The sequence below is a fragment of the Salminus brasiliensis genome, chromosome 14 (assembly GCF_030463535.1).
Source record: "Salminus brasiliensis chromosome 14, fSalBra1.hap2, whole genome shotgun sequence".
In the NCBI taxonomy this organism is placed as follows: Eukaryota; Metazoa; Chordata; class Actinopteri; order Characiformes; family Bryconidae; genus Salminus; species Salminus brasiliensis.
The window spans coordinates 7,021,167-7,043,621 of record NC_132891.1 but is presented as its reverse complement, the minus strand read 5'-3'; the positions used below and the strand labels follow the sequence as shown (position 1 = coordinate 7,043,621).

At 44.0% G+C, this 22,455-nt stretch overlaps 1 protein-coding gene across 1 annotated transcript in view; it reads left to right on the top strand.

Moving 5' to 3' along the window:
- The window catches only part of fignl2 (fidgetin like 2), a 22,748-nt gene extending 1,938 nt beyond the window's left edge, over positions 1-20,810 (top strand). The window contains exons 2-3 of the mRNA XM_072697283.1: positions 327-473; positions 18,784-20,810. Coding sequence (XP_072553384.1) covers positions 449-473; positions 18,784-20,810 — 2,052 coding nt within the window. The 5' untranslated portion in view covers positions 327-448. The remainder of the gene's footprint in view (positions 1-326; positions 474-18,783) is intronic.
- The last annotated feature ends 1,645 nt before the right edge of the window (positions 20,811-22,455 follow it).

Below are 22,455 nucleotides of genomic sequence, written 5' to 3'. Positions count from 1 at the left end.
GCTTTTTTTTTTGTGAGGCAGATTTTAGAAAGCCCTCTTTAGAGGCTGGACAGAGGCATACAATCAGCTTAATGCCTGCGTGCCGGCCCTTGATGAATGCCTCTGTGTGTGTCCAGCCCACAGAGGGAGCACAGAGGGTCCGAGCTAAGGGTCTCCATGACTGTCACTTTTAATTTAGAGTCAGATTTTTTTATTAAAGTTTTTGTGGGCCTCTGTCCTTTTTTTCTACATGGGAGCACGATGTTTATGTGAGAAGGTTGCACGTGTTTGTGTTGATGTTGATGTTGATGTGTTCAGCCCTAAGCGTGCCTCTCCTGCTGTTTCAGAGAAAGGACCTGGAGCCATAGTGTCCCGTGCAAGCACATGCCAGCGATGGACTATAGCCGGACAGACGCTACCCTGGGTTTCCCTGCAAAGCTGTCACCTTAAACCAGACCAGGTCCGCAGAATGCTGAGTCCCATTGTCCCATATAGTAAGTCCAAGCATGCTTCATACTTTAATGCCAATTCCATGTGCTGTGCACTGAGTAAACCTTTTAACCAGTGCTGCTGCTCCTCTGTCCATGTGGAAAACATCTCAACACTAGTAGTGTTACTGCTGTGCTGAATGTGAAAGTGAAGTAATTGACCTCTCCATGCTCTGCCCACAAATGCCTTCTTTCCTTGATACTGTCGTGAGGTTGGAAAAGCATTACAGAGTCGCAGGGCTATGTATGAGCAAGACCTTGACAATATGTATACAGGGGTTACGATTCACTGTACTGCGATATATTGCGATATTGTAAGCAAAGCGATACATTGCAATATTTTAAAATTACATTTTAGAAAAATTAAATAGTAAAAACACATTATTATCTGCATAAAAGACTGTTTATCCAATCAGAACAGTGAAATCTGAAGACTGAGTACAACACTGTCCTCTAGTGGTTGAGGTTTAAACACAACACAAAATGAACCACTGTCTCCCACCAATCTTAACCTTTAAATGATTAATAATAACAATAATGTGTTTTTGAGAATTGATACAGCATTGCAAAACATATCATGATACTTTGATATATCAATATTTTCTTACACCCCTACATAATATAGATAAACTGCTGTTCTAGTAACAGTTTACACTATCAACATATCAGTGTTCTTTCAACAAAGATAGCGTCATACTTAAACTAGAAGGTTGCTCCAGATGTATCACACTGTTACACGACTGTTACAAGGTAACAGCAGTAATCTTTAGTAATGTCTTATTAACTTTAATTCATTTTTTGCCACTTTTTGTACTCATGAGGTCAAAATTTCTACTGTTACGATTGAAAAACATACCCCTGCAATACCACAGTGAACCTGCAGGGTACAATGAATCCTTTGGTTGGCATATCCTAAGCTACAAAATAAAAGACATAGCTTGAGAGCACAGCATGTTAAACTGAGAACTCAACTTTACGCTTTACTTTCAAGCTAGTTTGATATTTTGATTAAGCTGGAAACTCAACTTTACACTTTACTTTACACAATGCTAGTTTAATAGCATAGCACAGTGTTTAGACCTGGAGACTGAACTTTACACTGTACTAGCAACAAGCAAGCTAACCTGATTGCATAGCATAGTGTTTTGAGCTGGAAACTCAACTTTACACTATACTAGCAAGCAAGTTCGATAGCCTGATAGCATGATGTTTAAACTGGAAACTCAACTTTACGCTTTACGTTGTTGCTAGTTTGATATTTTCATAGCATAGTGTTTGAGCTGGAAACTCAACTTCCAAGTTTAATAGTGAACTATAAGCCTATGATTTATTAAATTACTTCATAATTGATAAACTTTAAAATCATTCATTTAAACAACAAGCCTGCAGTTAAAGAGGCTGAACCCCTGAGTTGGCCGAGACCTCTGCGCCAAACTGTGCATGTTTCATGTCCGGGACGGAGGGAAAAAGGAAGGAGAGGGTGGGGAGTGAAGGGGGTTGATGGCTTTAGCAGTAGAATCCCTGTTGTTCTGACAGTGTCATCTCTGAAACCCTGCTCAGCTTAGCAGTACTCGACTCTCTACTCACTCACTACCCCCTCCACACACACACACATACTACTTCTTCTAGGTTGCCCTAATAACTGATGTGTCCAGTTTTAGCCCCCCTCCCAACTCCCCCCCCCTGCTAGGCTTCATTTGAGCCCTCTCCAAAACAGCATTGTTTGTCAGCCAGCATGGGGTTTTTCTCTCTGGCAGAGCGGCCTGAAGAGCTACTTTAGCCACTCTCTTCAGCTCGCCTCCTCTCCACATTATCGGCGTGACAGCTACATGAAAAGGGAGAAAAATCAAACCCCTCCGCCAAGTCTGATCAATTTGAGATGTAATTATATAATAATGAATGGCACGGAGGCCTTTTTTTCATGCTTGGCTGGAATGTGGTCCAGCATGTACACTAATGCTCAGAAGTCTGGAGGCACAGCCAGTAATAATGTAAAGCTAGTTTGGTTTCAGTGAAATTAGTTGGAGAAATTCAGGAGAGAAGAGTTGCAGAGATGTGTCCAGAAATGTAAAAACGACTGGCCGAAAGCTGTAGAATATCGAGAATGAAGTTCTAATAAAATGGAGATCTGGAATCTGAAAAGTGATGATCAAAGTTTTAAAAAGATTAATTTCATGGTTAAATTGTTTACATATCGTTGCTGTCGTGCAAAAACGCAATGGAAGTGAGGCGTCCAGGTTCAGCTGCAGCAAAGCATCCCCAAACCATCATTCTACCACCACCATGCTTCACAGTTGCCGTAAAGTTCTTACGATGAAAAGTAGTGTTAGGTTTTTGTCAGACATAACTGTACTTTTGGAATGACGAAGGCCCGACCTAAATGCTGCTACGTTCACACAAGGAGATTGGGTGTTGAATATTTTTTCTTAATAACGATGTAAAACCTCTATTGCATTGCTGTATAGTTGTTGCCCCTGTGTGCCTTATTTGAAGATTTTATACTATTTTATACTATAGATTTTATACTATACTACTATACTATTTAGATATATATACTATATACTTAGTCTCTGCTTTATATATATATATATATATATATATATATATATATATATATATATATATTATCATTGTTATGCAAATAATTCTATATTTGAAACAGCAACTTTACAGGAGAAGGAAAAAAAACCTTTCAAAGGAAGTCAATGTAAAATTATTTGATTTGATTATTTGAGTCATTTTGTAGTTTTGTTGTTCTGTTTGGACACAATATAAAAAACAACTGCCAGATTCACATTTTGTCAAAACATGATATACAGAAGACCTCATTTTTTATGGTTCTTTTTATAGTAGTTCAAAATTGTACAAAAAAGTGTGTGTTATGAGTCAGATGATCCCTTTTCAGTTCTATACAGAACGCTTTTTGCTTACAGTACAGGTGTAAATAACTGTATATAACTGATATACAATATTAAACAGCAGCTCTAAAATACTTCGGTTTTTAGTTCGTAATATTATTTCTTTTGCATTCATATAAAACAGATATGACTCATTTTCAACTTTTGGACTGTAAATTTACTGTAAAGTTACTTAAGGTACTGAATGCACTGGGTTACAGCTGGCTTCAGTTCAGTTTTAAAGGACTGGTTGAAAAAGAAATGTTTTTTTTTACCAGAACCAAAGGTGTAACACCACAGCGCTGGGACATGTTGCTAAAGCCTCTGTCTCCCCGAAAGCCCCTTAGCATTCTCGTGTTGTGTTGTGTTGTGTAATCCATCTAAACAAAAGATTCACTTTCTCTGTTTTTTATGAAGCTCAGCATTCTGGGCTGACGTGTAACTAGCCAGACTTTATCAGCGCCGGTGATCTGGCTGCTGTTAAACAGATAGCAGGACTGCAGTCGCTCAGAGCATCTTCTGCACTGGAATTCGCTCGGTGGCTTAAGTCTGGACATGTCAATTAGTCAGATCTTTGCCCAACAGTTCTTGACAAGCCGCATTTTTTTGTCTTACCTAAAGTGACATGAGCGTAAGGGAGGCTTAGCCTCATTTCACCCTGGATCTATATAATGAAGCTCACAACCCTGATAGTCAGCTATAAGATGATGCATACTGACCTGTATTTACAAGCAGAGTAACCCTTCCCTTTAGGTTCTTGAGACCCTCTCTGTGTGTGTTTCTGTTTTGTGCTATATTGGAGCATTTTAGCTGCCTGGCCGGAGAGTATGCAGAGGACAGACGCTGGACAGAGCCTGTTCGTCCAGTGTTACAGCACTGGGTGGCTTTGAAGGAACTGGTCTGGTGCCGGTTGGGGAGAGCTAGTGTGGTCTGATGAGAACAGGCTGTTTGTGTATGTGTGTATGTGTGTCTTCCTGAGTGTGTAGAGTTAGGTTAGGACTGCACACGCGGGTGTTAGATATCCCTCATGTTTACTCTCTAAGCACTTAAACACAGGCAAATTCCTCCCCCTCTCCGCCCCTCGCTAGCTCTCACCACTCCTAATATATTGACACTGTTGTAAGAAAACCTGCCAGATGGGAACTTTATAAGAGAAGGAACCCTCTAGAACCTTAACGCCTGTTGATGGAAGATGGAGGGTTTTACTCCACATCATTTTGGAACATTTTGTATTAGTCCGCTTGCTCCAACTGTGCAGCATTTCTATTGGTCCAACATAATTATTACAAATGAAACCCAAAACATTGAAGAAACTTGAGGGTCTTGAGGGGCATGATGAAGTTCTGCTCGCTCTCTGCTGCTCATGTTTCCTCAGGGTCTGAGTCATCTGAACATGGGCCTGTGTGGTATACATGTGAATAGTGTCACGTCCATGCTGGAATGTTCTTTGTGGAAAGAGCCAGCATTCCCAGCACTTGCATCCACCTCTGCCCATAGAGCTCAAGAACCGGTGTTTTCCATACAAACACACACACACACACACACACACACACACACACACATTCTCATAGAAGCTCGTACATATATTACAAGAAGATACACACTTTACTTACTCATAGGGTCTCATGCACACATTCTGGCAGATGCACACAGTTGTATAGTCTTACAGGGTTTCATGCACACTTCCATGTAGATACATGTATTGCCATAGGGTCTTGTACACCAGTGCATGGAGATACACCTTTTCTAATGGGGTCTTAGACACATTCAAGAGACATACACTTTCTAATAGGATTTCACACCCTTTCTAATAGGTCTTGCACGTCTTGCACGCTTTTATGCAAATACATGCTTTCTAATTGGATATCACATATATTCATCCAGATATACCTTTTTTTACAGGGTATCACGCACTTTTACACAGATACACACTTTCTCTCATAGGGGCTTGAGATACACACTTCCTTATGGGCTCTTATACACACATTCATGCAGATATACACTTTCTTATAGGGTGTCATACGCACGTTAACGCAGATTGATGGAATAGGGTCTTGTTTGCAAAGGTTTCTAGTATGGACTCACCTATTCACCTATTCTTATCAGGGTTCTTACATTCTGTACAGTCATCCAGATACATGTTTTGTCATAGTGGCTCGTCCACATATGCAGCTTCTAGGGCCTAGAAATAACAGCTACTGCTTTAAAGGGGCTAAAAGTTCGAAACTACCCCCACATTGTCCAGTGTTATCAGCCAACAGATATGTTGGTCAGGCCCCAGCAGATGCACATACACATATGCCCACACATACGTACACACTGCTCTGTCAGTTTACTCTCTTACACATACATTTATATAACAATCAGGCTGTCTTCTCGCACCTCCTACGTGCGTTACCTCTTCACAGACCTTTCAACCAGCGGTCCTAGGTGGACCTGGAGGAAATCTGAGAGAGATTCCTGGGGCCATGGATACTCCTGCAGGGATTTGGTGCAAAGAATCTGTAATCTGCACTTCAAACACACTCCTAAATCAGTCCCAGGCCAGCCGCCCACGAGTGCCCTAACTCTTGTTGCTCAGAGGCCCGCTCCGCTCCTCCTCATATATATATATATATATATATATATATATATATATATATATATATATATATATATACATACACACATAAAATCCTTCCTATTTTTTTTCTTTCTTTTTCCTTTTTATTATTATTTTTTGAAGAGTGAAACATATACAGCCAGGCCCTTCTTTCTCTCAATGACCTCATTCCTTCCCCGCCTCACCAAATAAAGAGAAGGGGGAAAAAAAGAAAAAGAAGCCCCGGCCTGCTGAAGCGCTCTGATTACATCTGTTAAGTCATTAAGGCTTTTGAGGGCGCTCTGAGGGAAAGGGGCATGCTGGGTGTTTCTGGAGCGGCGTAACGAAGAGCCTCCGACACATCCACCTTAATGAGAGTGGCGGGCTGAATGCAGCTCTGGAGGGGTGCGGGGGGCCCTTGAGTAAACAGGCAGTGTGCTGGAGTGTCTGTGTGAATGAGTGAGGGGGTCATTAGCGGCGGTGTGAATGGGCTTTAATTAGGCCTCGGTGTGCTGTGTGGGATGGAGGAATAACAGGGCCGTAGAAAAGAAGGGGTTAGAGATGCGCTCTCCTCTGTGTCCACAGCTCCCCCCTGCCTCATCCTCTGCGACTCATCGTCGTGGAGGCCGGCTCATTAGGCCCCCTGCAATTACACTCCCAATTAAAGTGCTAGTTTGGTCAGAAATCAAACGTACACGGCTTTCTCCTTAACCTGAATGTAGTCGATCAGCCAAGACATGCTATGAGGCTAATGCAGCTGACACAAAGTACAGTACTGTGCAAATTATTGAGGCACCTAAACACATTATTTAAACCATGTCTCTCAGTAATAAGAGTGTTTTTACTGTAAAAACTCCAGATCTCATTAGAACAGATGCAGGTAAACATAAATCCAGTGATAAGGAACAAGAACTTCTGAAGAACAAAGCTTGGTTCCTCCAGGTTTCTCCTGGACGCTCCCCAGTCCAGCCAGCACAGCGTGGATGTGCTCAGTTCCATCACCAGCAGCTCTCCTGATTGACCATCATTAAGCACTGATTTACCAAACCAGGTGTTGGAGGAGCTGGGGATGCTTTTGTGAACACAATGCCAGAAACAATTGATGGATAAATAGATAGATAAATGAGCTCTGTCCTGATTGGCTGCCATGTACTGTGCTACACTGAACTACTGTAAGCTGTTACTACTGTTTTGCATCGTGACCATTTAACAGTGTTTACCCAATCCATCATGCCTACAGTGCATACAGTGTCACACACAACATGAGCCAGTCTATCTGAAATGACGTAACGCTTAACTTGCTGAGGTTTGATGTATACTGTGTGCTGTGCTAGCTGGTGGGATGTAGAGTTCTATGTAGACTTGTTAGCTATATTAACCTCGCAGCTCTAATGCTAAACTAAAGCAGCAAACTTCAGGAACCAAACATGTCTGAGCTGTTGGGCTTCTCCAAACTATCACTTTAAGCCCCAAGCCTGTTCAGTCTTCACTCCTGCTCTTCGCTTGCTGCTCATCATGCAGCTGACTGGCTAAAAGGAATCTGAAAGCCGCGGGTCCCTCTGCGATGCTCTCCATAGCTCCCCTAATTAAGGCCTTGCTGAGGTGAATTATGAAAATAGACACAGCCCTTGTCTTGATCCACTTTTTTGCACAATGGCTGTGAAACACCTCACAGCTAACCACCTTCACTCCAGCCATGAGCCGCAGTTCGCACATTCACTCGTGAGTGCGCAAACAGAGAAATCCTGAGCTGCTTGTAGAGTCAATAAATAAACAAAGAGAGAGAGACAGAGGGAGAGAGAGAGAGAGAGAGAGAGAGAGAGAGAGAGAGAGAGAGAGAGAGAGAGAGGGGTTAGGGGATTTGGTGGAGGGGAATGCAGCACGCACGGTGAGACTGGGAGGGGGGGGCGGGGAGGGAAGGAAGGAGGGAAAGCGATATAGAGAGAGAGCGAGGGAGAGAGAAGGATAGGATGGAGGGGAAAAGGGGGAGATGAGCGAGAGAATTGGGTGAGGGAGACAGATGGAGGGGGTGATTGGTCATCACAGAGCCTTAGGACAGCTGTTCTTTGATATATTAGTGGACACAATGACCTAAACCCAGCCTGCAGCCACAGAAAATAGGGACCCTGTTTTTCTTAAAGGGGAGGGGGTGATTGTGTGTGTGTGTGTGTGTTTGGGGTGGGGGGGGGGGGGGATGAGCTTTCAGCCATTTGTGGACATGAATTAACAGACTGGAGGGGGGGTGTTGTTTCTAAAATTATGAGCATCTAGCCATGCATCTTGCCACATTCTGTGCAGCTGACCACTGTGACCACTGCAGGCCTTGCCTATAGAAGGGGTGCAGTGATGGAGGTGATGCACTGAAATGACTTGATTTAGAAGTGTGCATCTTTACACAGTAATAAAATAATAAACAATAATAAAAAGAATTATATTCATGCAGGTTCTGCCGAAAGGATATGCATTGAAAATTAGCTTGATGGACAATATATTAGCCTTCATTTTTGCAGTTTTTGGTATACTGTAAATCTGAAAGTTGCTCGTTACATTGTGTCCAAATTCTATGATGAATGAACCAATAGAAATGCTCCAAAATTGAATAAAATCCTCTTGCATTGACTTCTATTAAAAAAGTTAAGAAGGTTTTTTCCTCCTCCTGTAAAGCTGCAGTTGCAGAGATAGCTACAATATCTTGCTTGTGTGGAAATGATGCACTATTGATGCATCATTTGAATGAAGTACAGAGAGAGTACATCACTCACAGTCACCCAAACAAATGAGATTTGTTAAGACTATTATGTCCTTTTCCTGCAACTGACCACTCTTGGCTGTGGAAAGGCTTTTGGGGGCTTGTTAAAATGGTCTGTAATCACTAGTGAAAATGCTTCTATTGCATTCCTTTTATTCCTTTGCTTCTTCTAACCAGCATTTTCAATTTAAGTGAAAAGTGGACTCCACAAGTTGAGATAAATGCCTCTGATATGCAGATCAGATCCAGATTCAGAGCTGTCTGAACAGGCGTTCTAATGGAAGATGACCTGACCTTTCTGTACTATGGCCTGATGTACATGATCAATATCAGAAATCTGCTTAAACTGTAATGTTAACCTAAAAATGGTGCAGAATATTAATTCTTTGTTTTATTTTTTGAAAATTAAAAAAAAAAAATCTGCTGTTTATTTTCAGGGCTAAATTTAGTTGAAGGGGCTAAATGTGCGTTTAAAATGTATTGGAAGCTTTTTTGTTATTTTTATTTTTTTTTATTATGGGAGTAAACATTATATGATTATAAAAGAAAATGTATTTTTATTATTTATGTTTTTATATAATAGCATGAACAGAAAACAGCAGCACTATAAATATGTTAATGCTATAATATTTACTATTTATTATAAAAGTGTGATTCATACTAACATGCATTCTTTAAAAACTGATGTGCACACAGCAGTGATCCATATATACACAACACACACACACACACGCACCCTTTTCCTTCCTTTCCCACAGCTCACTTATCATTCTTTATTCCTCTCAGTGTAAACAGCGTACAGCCTGTAATCAGGACAGATCAGGACTGATCTAACACGGCTGGCTGCACTTACAGTGGGGAACGTGTGGAGGAGCATTAATGCCTTCAAAGCTTAAAGATTACAGAGAGCTGCGGAAAGAGAGAAAGAGATAGAAAGTAGAAGAGATCCTTCACTGCCACTCCAGTATCTTGCGTGGCCTGTGTGAATAGAGGCCACTGGGCAGCAGGTGTGAAAACTCGTAAGAGCCCTCCAACTCTTCTGTTATTACCTCTTTTTAGGGCCATGAAAGAGGGAGCAGATGAGCTCCAGAGAGTTGGGGAGCGAGCGCAGCACTGGGGTTGGGTTTCTTTTGATTGATCGCATCGCTGTGACTAATGCATAGATTTATAATAATTTTCTCAGCAAAGCCCCATTATGCACGGCTTATAAATAACAACAGCCCGTTGTCCGGTGCAGGGGCATTATCTGAGGCTAACGACAGCACAGTGCAGGGCTTCAGCTCTTCTGCTGGGACCTCACACCTGCTTGGAGAATTCTTTTTCTCCCGTACTTTCCTTTGCTCTGCTATCGCGGATACTCTGTTCAGGCAGCAAATACTGTGCATACTTTACACGTGTACTGGAGATAGTAGTGTTCACCATATGCCAAAGGATGTTGGCCCATACAGTCAGAATACCGTACCTGACACTGAAGCAACTGAAAGCTGCTTTCGGATCAGTACTGAGGCCCATAGTTCCCTCTTACACACTCCTTTAGACTGGAGAAGTGACTGTGTTTAGAATCCTCTGCTCAAGCTCTAGTTTGTACACTATTTGTCCAAATGTTTGTGGACACCCCTTCTAATGAATGCATTCAGCTACTTTAAGTTTCCTCTATTGCTGACGGAGATGTGCAAATGTTCATAAACACACAGCTTGTCTAGTCCCTGTAGAGAAGTACTGCCAAAAGAATAGGACTCTCTGGAGCAGATACACATGAACATTTTGGCACCATAGGTGTGGGTTAGATGTATATAAAGCCCTCCAGAATTGAGCTGTGGAGCAGTAGAACTGTGCTCTCTGGAATGATGGTTTGTGTTCCATCCAGTACTATGGTGGGTTAGGGAGTTGGGGATGAGGTGGGATGGTGATCATCTTGCAACATCCTGACCTCACTAAAGCTTTTCCCACTGAATGCAATCAAATCCTTACAGCAATGCTCCTAAATGTAGCAGAAAGCCTTCCCTAGAGAGTAGAGACAGTTACTCCAACAAAAGCAGGACAACGTTTTTTTAATACCCTTGAATTTAGCAGTGAAAGTGTCCCAATACTTTTGTCCATACAACATATGATTAACCTGGAAGTTGTTCCAAATACGTTATTATGTATTATTATAATACATTATTTGCCAAATGTTATGAGAGTCTCAGAGAGCACAATTGGCCTTGCTCTCTCTGAATGAGCAAGGTGGCCCTGTCCTTGTCTCCCCATCATTTAGCACGATGCTAGTCAACCCCAGTATCTGTTATTTGATGCAACAGGACTGGCAGTTAGTGTTCTCCTCCAAGCATCTTGAGCTGACCATAGTTTAAACAGATGCAGTTGTCTGGCTTCATGTTGTACCCTTCACCCTTCCAGCAGGGAGGGGGAGGGAGTCTTCATAAGTCGCTCTGAAATCAAAAAGGGTGTCGATCAAATGCCATATGAGCGAGCTTCAATCCTTAACAATCCTAGTCTTCTATGATGAAGGCTGTTGGTTTCAAGATGTTGTGTTTCAGCCAGGATACAGACTTGTGCTGTTGCTGACTGCACTCATTCCAGTCCACAAACCTGCTGAAAGTGTCTTCTACAGTTTTGTAAACCTTTCCTCCTAAATCATTGATCCACTGATGTTTGAGCTGAATACAAATCAGCTAATGATTGGAGCGCTGGGTCTTGTCTTATCTTCCGAGCAGTGACATGATTAATTCATGCAAACAAACCTCTTTCTCTTTCTTCCCCCCACTTTGTTTCCCTCTTTCTTTCCTTCTGTCTTTTTCTCCTGTTCCTCCTCTTTCTGTTTCCTTTTCCCTCCATTCTTCTCTTTGTCTCTTCCTGTGCCTGTGTCTGTATTCTCCCTGGAAAAGCTTTCCTTTTGTGGCATCACATGTCAGCACTCTGGCTTAACTTCGTTCTCTCATGTTCAGCTGTGCTCTTTTTCTTAAAGGGCCCAAATCATGGAAAATCATAGTAAATCATCATGGAAAAATCACTTTTTTTTTAAGAGTTAAATATACTGCCTCTAGGCTATACGTGTCCTATATGAGAACTGTGTGCAATCTAAACAACCCAATGAGAATGAACTGTTTATAACGTATATTTCCATATAAGCACATATTCATCCTACAGCATTCATCCTATAGCCCCATAGCCATTCACGTTTTAGCCCAGTATGCTGCTTTTTTGAACAGGACAGCCAATTAAAGGCACAGTACCAAAAAGAGCCTTTTTAATTTTGACGATTTAAGAGAGGCTGGAGCTTCCTTAGTTAAACAACAATGGTTATTTAATGGCAGCCCTCCAAAGAACCCCTTTTGGCACCATTATTAGTGCACGTTCAGACAGAATTTTAAGAAGACAAATTTGCTGACTTATATAACACTTATAATAAAGGATCCTAAATGATGTTCAGCTAAAACCCTCTAATTAGTGTAGAACCTTTACATTATGTGGTGGGTCTTCACACTTAACCATCTCATTATAAAAATGGCCCTTTAATGAACCATCCCTCGAGAGGTTCTTTAGGGCAACAACAGCAGTTCTTCCATGGCATCACTCCAAAGAACCCTTTTGGCACCTTTATTAGTGTATATTTGGCCTCGTCTTTCAAAGCAAAGCAAGAGAACTTTTTAAACTCAATTTAATGGTATGGGTGAGGGGTAAAGGCTCTCCATCTTTATTGTCTCCGTCTTTAGGCTAGTTTACAGGGCCGTGTGTGGAGGTAGGGGTCTGGGTGTTTGCTGGTCTGATTGGATTGATTCCTTCTGCTCGTGTTCAGCACCTCCCGCTTTCTCCACGCTCTATGCTTGGCCTGCGGTAATGGCCGCCTGTCCCAGAAGGCATGTTGCATCCGAGTGGGTTTTGTTTCTCAGGACAGGAAAACAAAAGTGGGGTGGATGGAGAGAGAGAGCGAAAGAGAGAAAGCTTGTGGACCCCAGGGGAGCTGTGAAACTGCAGTGGGTTCCAGTCTGTGCCTCTCATGTTACAGAAACTCTGGACTCCACAGCCCAGGCCTGACGCTCCTGCAGGAAAATGAACTGCACTAGTCAGATTTGTTTTCGTATCAGAAACCAGTAGCTTAGCTTACCATTAGATAATTACACCTCGTGTGTTGCCAGCTGTGCAGTTTTACACCCATAAAACGTGAGCTAGGAATATATTCCTATACTTCTATAAACCATTGTTAGCCTAGGTATGAGCTCCAACTTGGTGGAGGCACAGCAATAGCAAGTAAGGAAAGTAAAGAAAATTGCATTATGGTTAATTTCATTTGCATTGGGATTCTAGTTACCGTACTGGCACTTTTAGTGATGACAGCCCTTCCTTCTGGCAGGGACCCCTTCTGTTTAAATAAAAACGTTCTGGTGTTAACAAAATCTGAAGATGCCTAGCAGGTGGTTTGACCCTGATACACACATCCCCTCCCTGCCTTCTGTGCTAGATGAAGTCCTTTGTGAAGATCAGTGACCTGGTAAAAAATGATCTCTGGACTTAGCTTCATGGTAGATGTTTTCACAGCACACAGTATGTATCACAGTATTTTCTATTATATAATATTTTTGTAATTATTTGGATGTTGGAATAAAATGAATGTCCCGGCAAAACAGCAGTGCCACCTTCAATTACAAAAAAAATAAAAATAAAAAATCAACCAATCAACCAATAAAAGTTAATAAAATAGGAGTCATAATGGGCCAACATCCAATCAGCTGCTAGTTTCTGTTTTGCAGCACTGATTGATTTGCAGGTTATCCATCTTTGGTATAATTGTTTTTTGTCCTTTAGAGTGTTCTCAACCTGATATCACTGTTGATACACTTAGAAAAGTATACCATGACAGTTTATCGTGGTAATGATAACTTATCATCATATCACACACCCGTAGTCTATTGGTGTCAAACCCAAAACAAGCCTAAACACAGAAAAAAGAGAGTGAGAAAATAAAGGATGCAACACAAACAACACAGGCAAACTCCCTCCATAAATCCCAGGGTAGCACAAAAGCTGTCAGCGGACCACCGCTGAATAGATTAATAAGATTTCCATAATTAGGCAGGCCACTGACAATAGGATCCCTCTCCTTTGTCTCAGAACCAACAGGATTGTCAGACTAAAGGGACGTCTGCTGGACTGGCCGTCCCCAACAATAGCCGCAGAGACAGTAAGGCGGTCGGTGGAAACATCTGTCTCCCCTGCCATCCTTAAACCTGTGTGGAACTGCCTACCACAAGTCCGCTGCCTCACACAAAGCAGTGGCCAGGAGCCCCCGTGTGGATAATGGGCCGGCCTGGTGGAGAGCGGCCTTCTTTTCTTAATCCGGAGGCTGTGCCTCTGTTTACTTAACCGCCTTCCCATGTTGATTATGCCTGTGGAGTGGGCGACGTGTGACCCAGGCTGGTCTTGTGGCTATCTGGGAGTGTTTGGAGAGGCATATGTGGAGCTTAAGTCGAGAGAGTGATAGAGAGGGAGGTAAAGCCTGGTATATACGAGGCTTGCTTGATCTTTATGAGTCCAGCTTTTGTGCTGTCAGAGGGACTGCAGTATAAACGAACCTATCATTGCTTTCATGCTTAAAAACCTTGCATCTTTATTTTTGCTGTTTTTTACTTTTTGGCGTAATGTGAATGAAGCAGTTGCTCTTTACATTGTGTCCAGACGATGATGAATGGACCAATAGAAATGGTTTTAGTGTAGGTTCTGGTGGTTGACATTGAAAACGCTGTAATACTCTTTTAATAGTGCTACAGAAGAAATCCCATGTAATAGTAGAGCTCATATTTGCCATTGAATGGCTCACACTGTGTGCTAGGGATGAACTCATATGTCAGTTCTCAATATTGTCCTAATGGTATTTGCGCTCCCTTTTTGATTGAGCAATAATTCAGCGCTTTACAACCCACCCGCAATCCCCGTTCCTCTTCCTCTCCCCTTTCTAATCTCACTATTTGTTCCCCAGGGCTAGAATAAATGAATGTGTGGAAGGGCTGTGATTTAATCAGGAGTGTGGATTAAACCCTGGCCAGATTACTGTGAAATGCTGTTGCTGGGGTGTTTTAAAACCCCCGGTCTCAAAGAAAGGCCTGGACGTAACTGCACGTCCATAGTTTGTGTCCGGTCCATTTAATGCTGGACAGGAGAGCATTTAGCGAGGTTAGAGGACAAAAGGGAGCCGTGAGGTTCTGTAGATGAAGGTCAGAATGTGGAAAAAGGCCTGCTCTTCATCTTCATGTGGGCAAAGATATCTCCTCCCATCCCAAATGGCTCATCCATGCCGGTTAGAAATGGGAGGGGGGGAGAACAGCAGCCACTCTGTTTGTGTGTATGTGTGTGTGTATTGTTTCACGTAACACAAAAATGGGAATTTGGACAATTGGGACATAATGTGAATATGGCAGTTGCTCTTTACAGTGTGTCAAATATGTTTCCATTGACTTCCATGAAAAGTTAAGAAGGTTTTTCCTGCCTCCTGTGAAGTTGCCATTTTGGAGATACGAGTGTTTGTGTGACAGCAACCTAAATAAACCTGTGCGTGTGTGTCTGTGTGTGTGTGTGCTCACATGCACGTTCATGACTCCATGTATATTGACGGACTCTACAGCAGGCACTGTGTGCAAGGCTCCTTGTATATTGATGAAGTGGACAGCAGTTTGGCCGCCTGGCTGAGTTCCTTAATGTCAGGCCCTGTCCACACACACACACACACACACACACACATACGCATGTACATGCACACACTGGCCAGAGCGTCTGCTGTCCACTCTCTCCCCTCCCCTCCCTTCTGCAGGTTTTATGAGCTCCCCTGGGCTGCCATCCATCTCTGTCATGCACTGGCCCCATTATTGGGCTCCACAGCCCCTGCTCTGACCACAGCCTGCAGATGGGAATGGCCTGCAGGACGTCTACTGTTTCTGCAGCCTGGACAATGACCCACGACCCAAAGCTCAAATCTGCTGCAGCCATGCGCTTCATACACGCTTCTTTTAGAAGAATTTCAAATATTAAATATATTAATCCAACACTAATGCATATATATTTTTTTTTTATTTTATTAAATGATGTATTTTAACCTTGTGTTGTTTTTACACTCTTAAAAACAAAGGTTCTTTGACTTGGACTTGACGTTCTAGGGTGAAGCTTTAGTAGGTGTAGAACCTCCACTTCTTTGTGTAGGTTCCTTAAACTTCTTCCCTAAGCTTCTTTACAAACATCTCATTCAGAAAAAAATGATTATTTAAAGAACCATCCATTAAAAAGTGGCTCTTCTATGACACTGCTCCAAAGAACCCTAAAAAGGCTGGCTTTATTTCCATGAGATTTGTTTGGATATGGAAAATTTGGAGCCCTTGGTTTAAATAAGAAGGACATGTGTCCAGTGGCCATCTGGAGCGAGAGAGCAAGAGGGCTAGTGAGTAAGAGAGCGAGTGGGAGTGGGGGAGGGCAAAGTTTAGGGGGAAGATTGAAGGAGAACGCAGTATATAAGCCTGACTTTTGATTTAAATGGCAATAAAGCAGCAGCACCCCCCTCCCCCATCAACCCCACCCGCGCACACTAGCAGAAGTATGAATAATGAATCATCACTTTCTCCTCTAAAGGCAAAGATGTGCTGCCTGTAATGAAGACTTGAGGATTTTTTATTCCTTTACCTCTACATTTTCCCTCTCTCTCACCTCAGGCTGGATTGTGACAGTTCAATAATGCCAAGCTATGCCAGGAATTTCAAGCTAATGGCTCTGCAAAGAGGAACTCACACACCTTCAAGATATGTCTGCTTTTAGAGTCCTTTCCAACACAAAGGAGGCCTTCAGAAGAAGTTCTCCTCTCTAATTGGTAGAGGAAGATTCACCTTAGCATACACCCATTCAAATCCAGCCCCAGAGTAGGTCATAGTCATAGTATGTCCAGCACTGGTCCTAGTAAAATGGTTCAGTATGTGGAATTGGACCTCGCCCATGTTTTCTATCTCTGCATAGAAGAAGCTCTGCCCTTATTGTTGGATGCGCTGTGATGTGCGAGGAATTCCAAGCTAATGGCTTTGGGAAGAAAAAGCCAAACACTTTCATGATATGGCTGCTTTTAGTGTCCATCGCGAAAGAGGCCTTCAAAAGAAGTTCTCCTCTTTAATTGGTAGATGTTGATTCCCCCTAGCTTTTAACTGTTTAGCCCATCCAAACCAGCCCCAGACTAGGTAGACTGGGTAGCTTGTCCAGCATTGGTCATAGTAAAATGGGTCAGCATGTGCAGTTGGAGCTGGACTGTGTTTCCTATCACTGTATAGAAGACGCCCTTAAATATGCTGTCCTTACTGTTGGATCGGCTCAGTGAAGAAGAAGCCAAACCTTCGTGATGTGGCTGATTTTAGTGTCCTTCCCATCACAAAGGAGGCCTTCAGAAGAAGTTTTGCTCTGTAAATGACTACCCCCCAGAGTATGTCCACATTGGTCACAGTAAAATGGGTCAGCATGTGGAACTGGAGCTTTCTATGTGCTGCCATGTTTTCTATAACCGTAGAGAAGAACTGTAGATGCTGTCCTTATTGTTGGATGCACTGTGGTAGTTTTTGAGCGAGTAAGTGAGCATTTTCCTCAAGCCCCTGTAACGTTTCTCTCCAAGGAAACAGACCTGTTCTCACATGACTCTCCTGCGTCACTCCAGCCAAACGGAATTAAGCGAGAGGATTTGGGAGGAAGGAGGCAGGGAGAGAGATGTCTGTTTTGTTTTTTTCTGCTGGTCATTACTCAATTAGTCCCTCTTTCAACCCTTCAGCATTAAGCCAGCATAATGAATCACAGGGTATAAAGGCCCAGATAGCCAGAGGAAAAGAGTTTCATGAGAAGCAGCCAATGAGTAGCACAACTATTCTGTTCTACAAACCCATCCCCCTTTTTTCACTCCACCACTGACCCCCCCTTCTATCCCAACCCCACCCCACCCTTCTGTGCCCTGGCTGCAGAGGGCTTTAAGAGAATTGCTTTGTGGACAGGCTGAGGTGGTGGTGGGGAGGTGTTCAGTGAAACATGCGCTGGGTGATAACAATAGCTCCTCTGGGAAGGCTGCAGATGCTCGCACATGGCAGGGATGTGCTCTAACTGGGAAAGAACAAATCCACCCCTTTTTTACTCACAGGGGAATACACAGATACTCTTTTTGTGTGTGTGTGTGTGTGTGCTCCAGGAATTGTCAGTAAACAAGGGAGCTAGCAAGCAGTCTTCAGTCGGGCTGGGACGTGTACACATTCACCATGACTGTGTTTGCTGCTATAATATTAAAGAGGAAGTTGTTTTTTCACATAATTTGCATAATTAAATCATTAAGATGTAAACAAACTCAGTCCAAGAAGGTCTGGTGTAAAATGTCCCATTTAGGAGACACTAACTGAATTCAGAATTGTTCACAGTGGTGGTAAATGGAACCGGAAATCAGAGATTAAGGCCTCTAAAAATCTGAATTTAATTAAAATTCTAATTCAAGGTCCAGTTAGAGAAGATTTCCTCAAGCCAAAGTCTGGAACATCTTAACATCAAACTGGCATTCAGTGCCCATGTCCAGTATATTCAACAGCCTAGTAGTTTTATCAACAAATTACAGTATAGTATATTTCAGCAATATTGATTATCAGATTTCAGATTGTCAGAAATAAATGTACATCTCTTGTCAACTCGTCTCAGGGTGCTGCTTCACATTACCGCTTTTAATAATCGCCACAGTCTTGAGACATGTGAGACATACTGGTTTAGAACTGCCCGTGGGGAGAATCTGTTCTGAGTAGCATCACATGTGATATTTACAATACGTGCAATTGGTCTATGAGTTTCCTGGGCCGCAAACCATTGTCTGATTATTAATGCTGCACGGCAGTATACAGGCTTTAACCTACAAAATCACCTAAGTGAAATGAGTATAATTTAGATAATTGATGTAATTTCATAGAAAGGAAATAAGCGTTCTCAGAAATTACAGTATCCCCAAGATTTACCCCCACTCCATCCAACACGCTGAGTGTATTAGATCTAAATCTTTCCCCCCTCAGTGTTTCCTGTTGTAACATGACGTGTGTTTGTGTGTGTTTCCAGCAGGCCTGTTGAAGATGCACTGGAACCCGGAGCATGCCCAGCCCTTGAGCCAATGGCCGGAGCAACATTTGGACGTGTCCTCCACGACCTCCTCCCCGGCCCACAAGTCCGAGCTTTACCCTCACCGTGGCCGTGGCTCATACAGCTACGCCTGGGCCAATGACGACATTTCTGCCCTGACCGCCTCCAACCTGCTCAAACGGTACGCCGAGAAATACTCGGGTGTTTTGGACTCGCCCTACGAGCGCCCAGCTGTGGGCGCCTACCCTGAGCCTGGGGCCTTTGGAGCCCTCAACGGGAGCCAGAAGAGCGAACTAGAGCCCTGGCCTCTGACACACAGCACTGATGGAGCTTACCCTTTAGTACCTCCCTCGTCCCATGACACCCTGAGTGGCCCCAAGGTGGTGGCCACGTCTGCTGGACCGCCTGTCTCAGCGGTCAGCAGCAACTTGTCGGACTCAGGCTACAGCGGGAGCAGCTCCTGCAGTGGTCCAAACTCCAGCGAGTATCCCCCCAGCTATAATGGCACCTATCTCTCCTCAGGCTACTGCCCTCAAGCTGGCTCAGCACTTCCCACCGCCCCTCTGCATGCTCTGCAGCCCGCTCCTACCCTTGTGCCTAGCTATACACCCTCTGCTCCTGTGTACAACTACCCCCCTAGCACCTACCCACACCAGACCAGCCTCCCTCCAACCTACAGCCACCCCACAGCCCCTTACTTGCCGACGGGCATAGCCGCACCTACCCCTATCACTTCGAGACCTACAGTGGTGGGGGGCAGCTATGGCTACCAGAACAGTGGCCTGGGCAGCTCAGAGTCTGGCGGGTCCCTCAAAAGGAAAGCGTTTGAGATGAGCCTGGATGAGGAAGATGCGGACGCTTCGCGGTACAGAAAGTACAGTTATGACTCCTTGAAAAATGGTGGAGATTCAACATATGGTGTAGGTGACAAAGCAGAATGTCGTGGAAATGGCTTTGTAGACCCACAAGCCTTCAAGCCTAGCAAACCCTCGTCCCAGTCAGGCTTGGGGGGTGACGAGGTGGGCAAGTACAGCGGCCTGAAGCCCCTTCTTTCCCCACCTTACGGAGCAGCAGGTGATTACAGTCCCCCTGCGGCAATGACAGGAGAAAATGGAGGAGTGGAACACAACTTCCCCCACAAACGTCCTGAGCAACTGAAGAGCATAGACCAGCGCCTCCTGGAGGTGGTGAACACTGAGCTGCAGGACTGCACCCCTGCCCCGCTGTGGTCCGACCTGGCTGGCCACGATCGCGTCAAAGAGGCTCTGGAGGAGGACCTCCTTTGGCCTGTGCTGCGCCCCGATCCAGCTGTGCGCCCACCCAGAACCGTCCTGCTGTTCGGCCCACGCGGCGGTGGCAAGACCACGCTGGCCCGTTGTGTCGCATCCCAGCTGGGGGCCGCCTTCTACAGGCTCAGCGGTGCCACGCTAGTGTCCAAATGGAAGGGCGAGGCAGAGCAGCTGCTAGCAACCGTGTTCTCTGTCGCCGCAGCCCGTCAGCCGGCCGTGCTGCTGCTGAGCGAGGTGGAAGCCGTGGCGGAGGAGGAAGGGCTCAGGCAGCAGCTGCAGGCACACCTGGAGAAGACCCAGCGCGGCCAGGCCGGCCCGCTGCTGCTGGTGTGCTCCACGAGGCGGCCAGACCTGCTGAAGGAGTCGCTCCTGCGCTGCATGTCCAAACGCTACCACGTGGGCCTGCCGGACCTGGGAGCACGGCGGCAGGTGCTGCTGCAGGCGCTGGCGCCCCAGGGCTGCGGCCTGAGCGAGAGGGAGCTGGCCGTGGTGCTGCAGCGGGCAGAGAACTTCTCCATGTTGGAGCTGCAGCAGCTCTGCCAGCAGGCCCTGGCGTCAGCCGCCTCGGGCCCCGGCCAAATGCACGGCCTCGCCGGCCCCCTCTCCTCCTCGCCTGCCTTCAAAGACTTTGAGAACGCCTTCTGCAAGGTGCGGCCGCACGGCACCCCCAAAGAACCTGACACTTGTATGGAATGGAGCAAGGTATACAGCCACTGAGAGAGAGGTCAGCCACTGGATTGGGACTGCTAACATCTTGTTTTCGGTGTTGAGGCTTAAAAAAGCCTCATAAATGTTTCGTTTTGGGTTTTTTTTCCTTTTCCTTTTTTGTAGCTTCTTACTTGCAGCCAAAAAAGTGGGGGGTTTGTTGGGAGATCATGTTTTATTGGTGCGGAAGCATTTTGGATTGAATGCAATTTTTTTTGTTTTTCTTGGAAACATGCCGTGGTGTGTTATTTTTTCTATAAATATACATATACTTTATTTTTTTTCCCCAAAGAAATTAATATTAGGCATTTCTTGGAGAGGGGGCAATTGTTAGTTGCTTGCTTTCGTGATAGGAAATCTGAAATATATTCTGGAGTTTCACTAGAATTCCAACTAGCCTTGATCCTGGATCGAACCTGGATAGTTTTGTTGTTTATTTTGGAGAAATACCCCGTTAACTGCAATTGTCAAAATCATATTTATTGCCAGTCCACTCCAATGGCATTATAGTGTTTATTATTTTTGATTGACTCTAAAGTGATCATTTGGTGATAAAGGGCTCGGGGTATATCGGAGGAAATGTATTACGTTTTTGACCAAAAATGATCAAAGAAGCACCACAACACGTTTGGTTTTAAATAATCTGCCCTTTCAACTCTATCAACAGCGACTTACCAAAAGGCAACCACTGTTATGCAACCTGGTGGAAACAAACAGTATTCTGAGAAAGAATGAGAAGGTCAGCGTTAGACCACGGCCGTATCGTGTGCACTTTGTCCAAGCGCAGTCTTCTTAAGAACAGTGTATGCATTACTACCCAAATAGTATTAAGATATCGGAGGTAAGACGAGAGAGGGAGTGAGAGAAAGAGTTAGATAGAGAGAGAGAGAGAGAGAGAGAGAGAGAGGGACTGGCCCTTCCTGTCTGCACAATCTTCTCGGTACACTGTCCAAAAACAAGCAAACCAACAGGCTAATACACTACTTGCAGCAGAGAGCAGAGAGTGTGTTCTAGGGGTATTAAACCCATACGCTTCAGGCGCAAGTTCCTGCAGTTCATTTCACATTCCTCATCCAATTTTCAGACCTCCTGAAACAGTTGCTTCAGATAACACAACAACGAGAAGAATGGGTTCCTCAGACGTCTAGCGTTCTCTTCTGCTTACTCTTCTGTTTTGTTTTGTTTTGTTTCTTAGTAAATGTAGTCTTGTTTGAAATACTCAGGAAGAATTTCTTTACCTCAGAAATGATAAAGAATGTATGTAACCTTAGGGTCTTAGTAGTGCGAAATGAGGTGTTTTTCAGAGGTGAGAGACAAACCCGTCACAGACCTGTACACACACTGCAGCTGTGCTATTACCTCATAGGAGAAACTTGAAAATGCTACAAAGACTAACATTGAATGTAATTCAGGTATTTCAGAGGATATCTGATGCCATTAAATCCACATTGTTTTGTAATTCTATATAAATACATATTTCCCCTCATCCTTTCCCCTTTATTTCTGATGTAGACTTCGATGGAGTGATGATTGTCTTCATGAAATGTTATTGTAGATGAACAGACCATGATGCTGGGTTTTGTTGGACAAACTGTTTTATATCTTCACATGTTCACATCCTTCTTCTTCCCCGCTGTGAGCTGAATCTGTCTGCAAT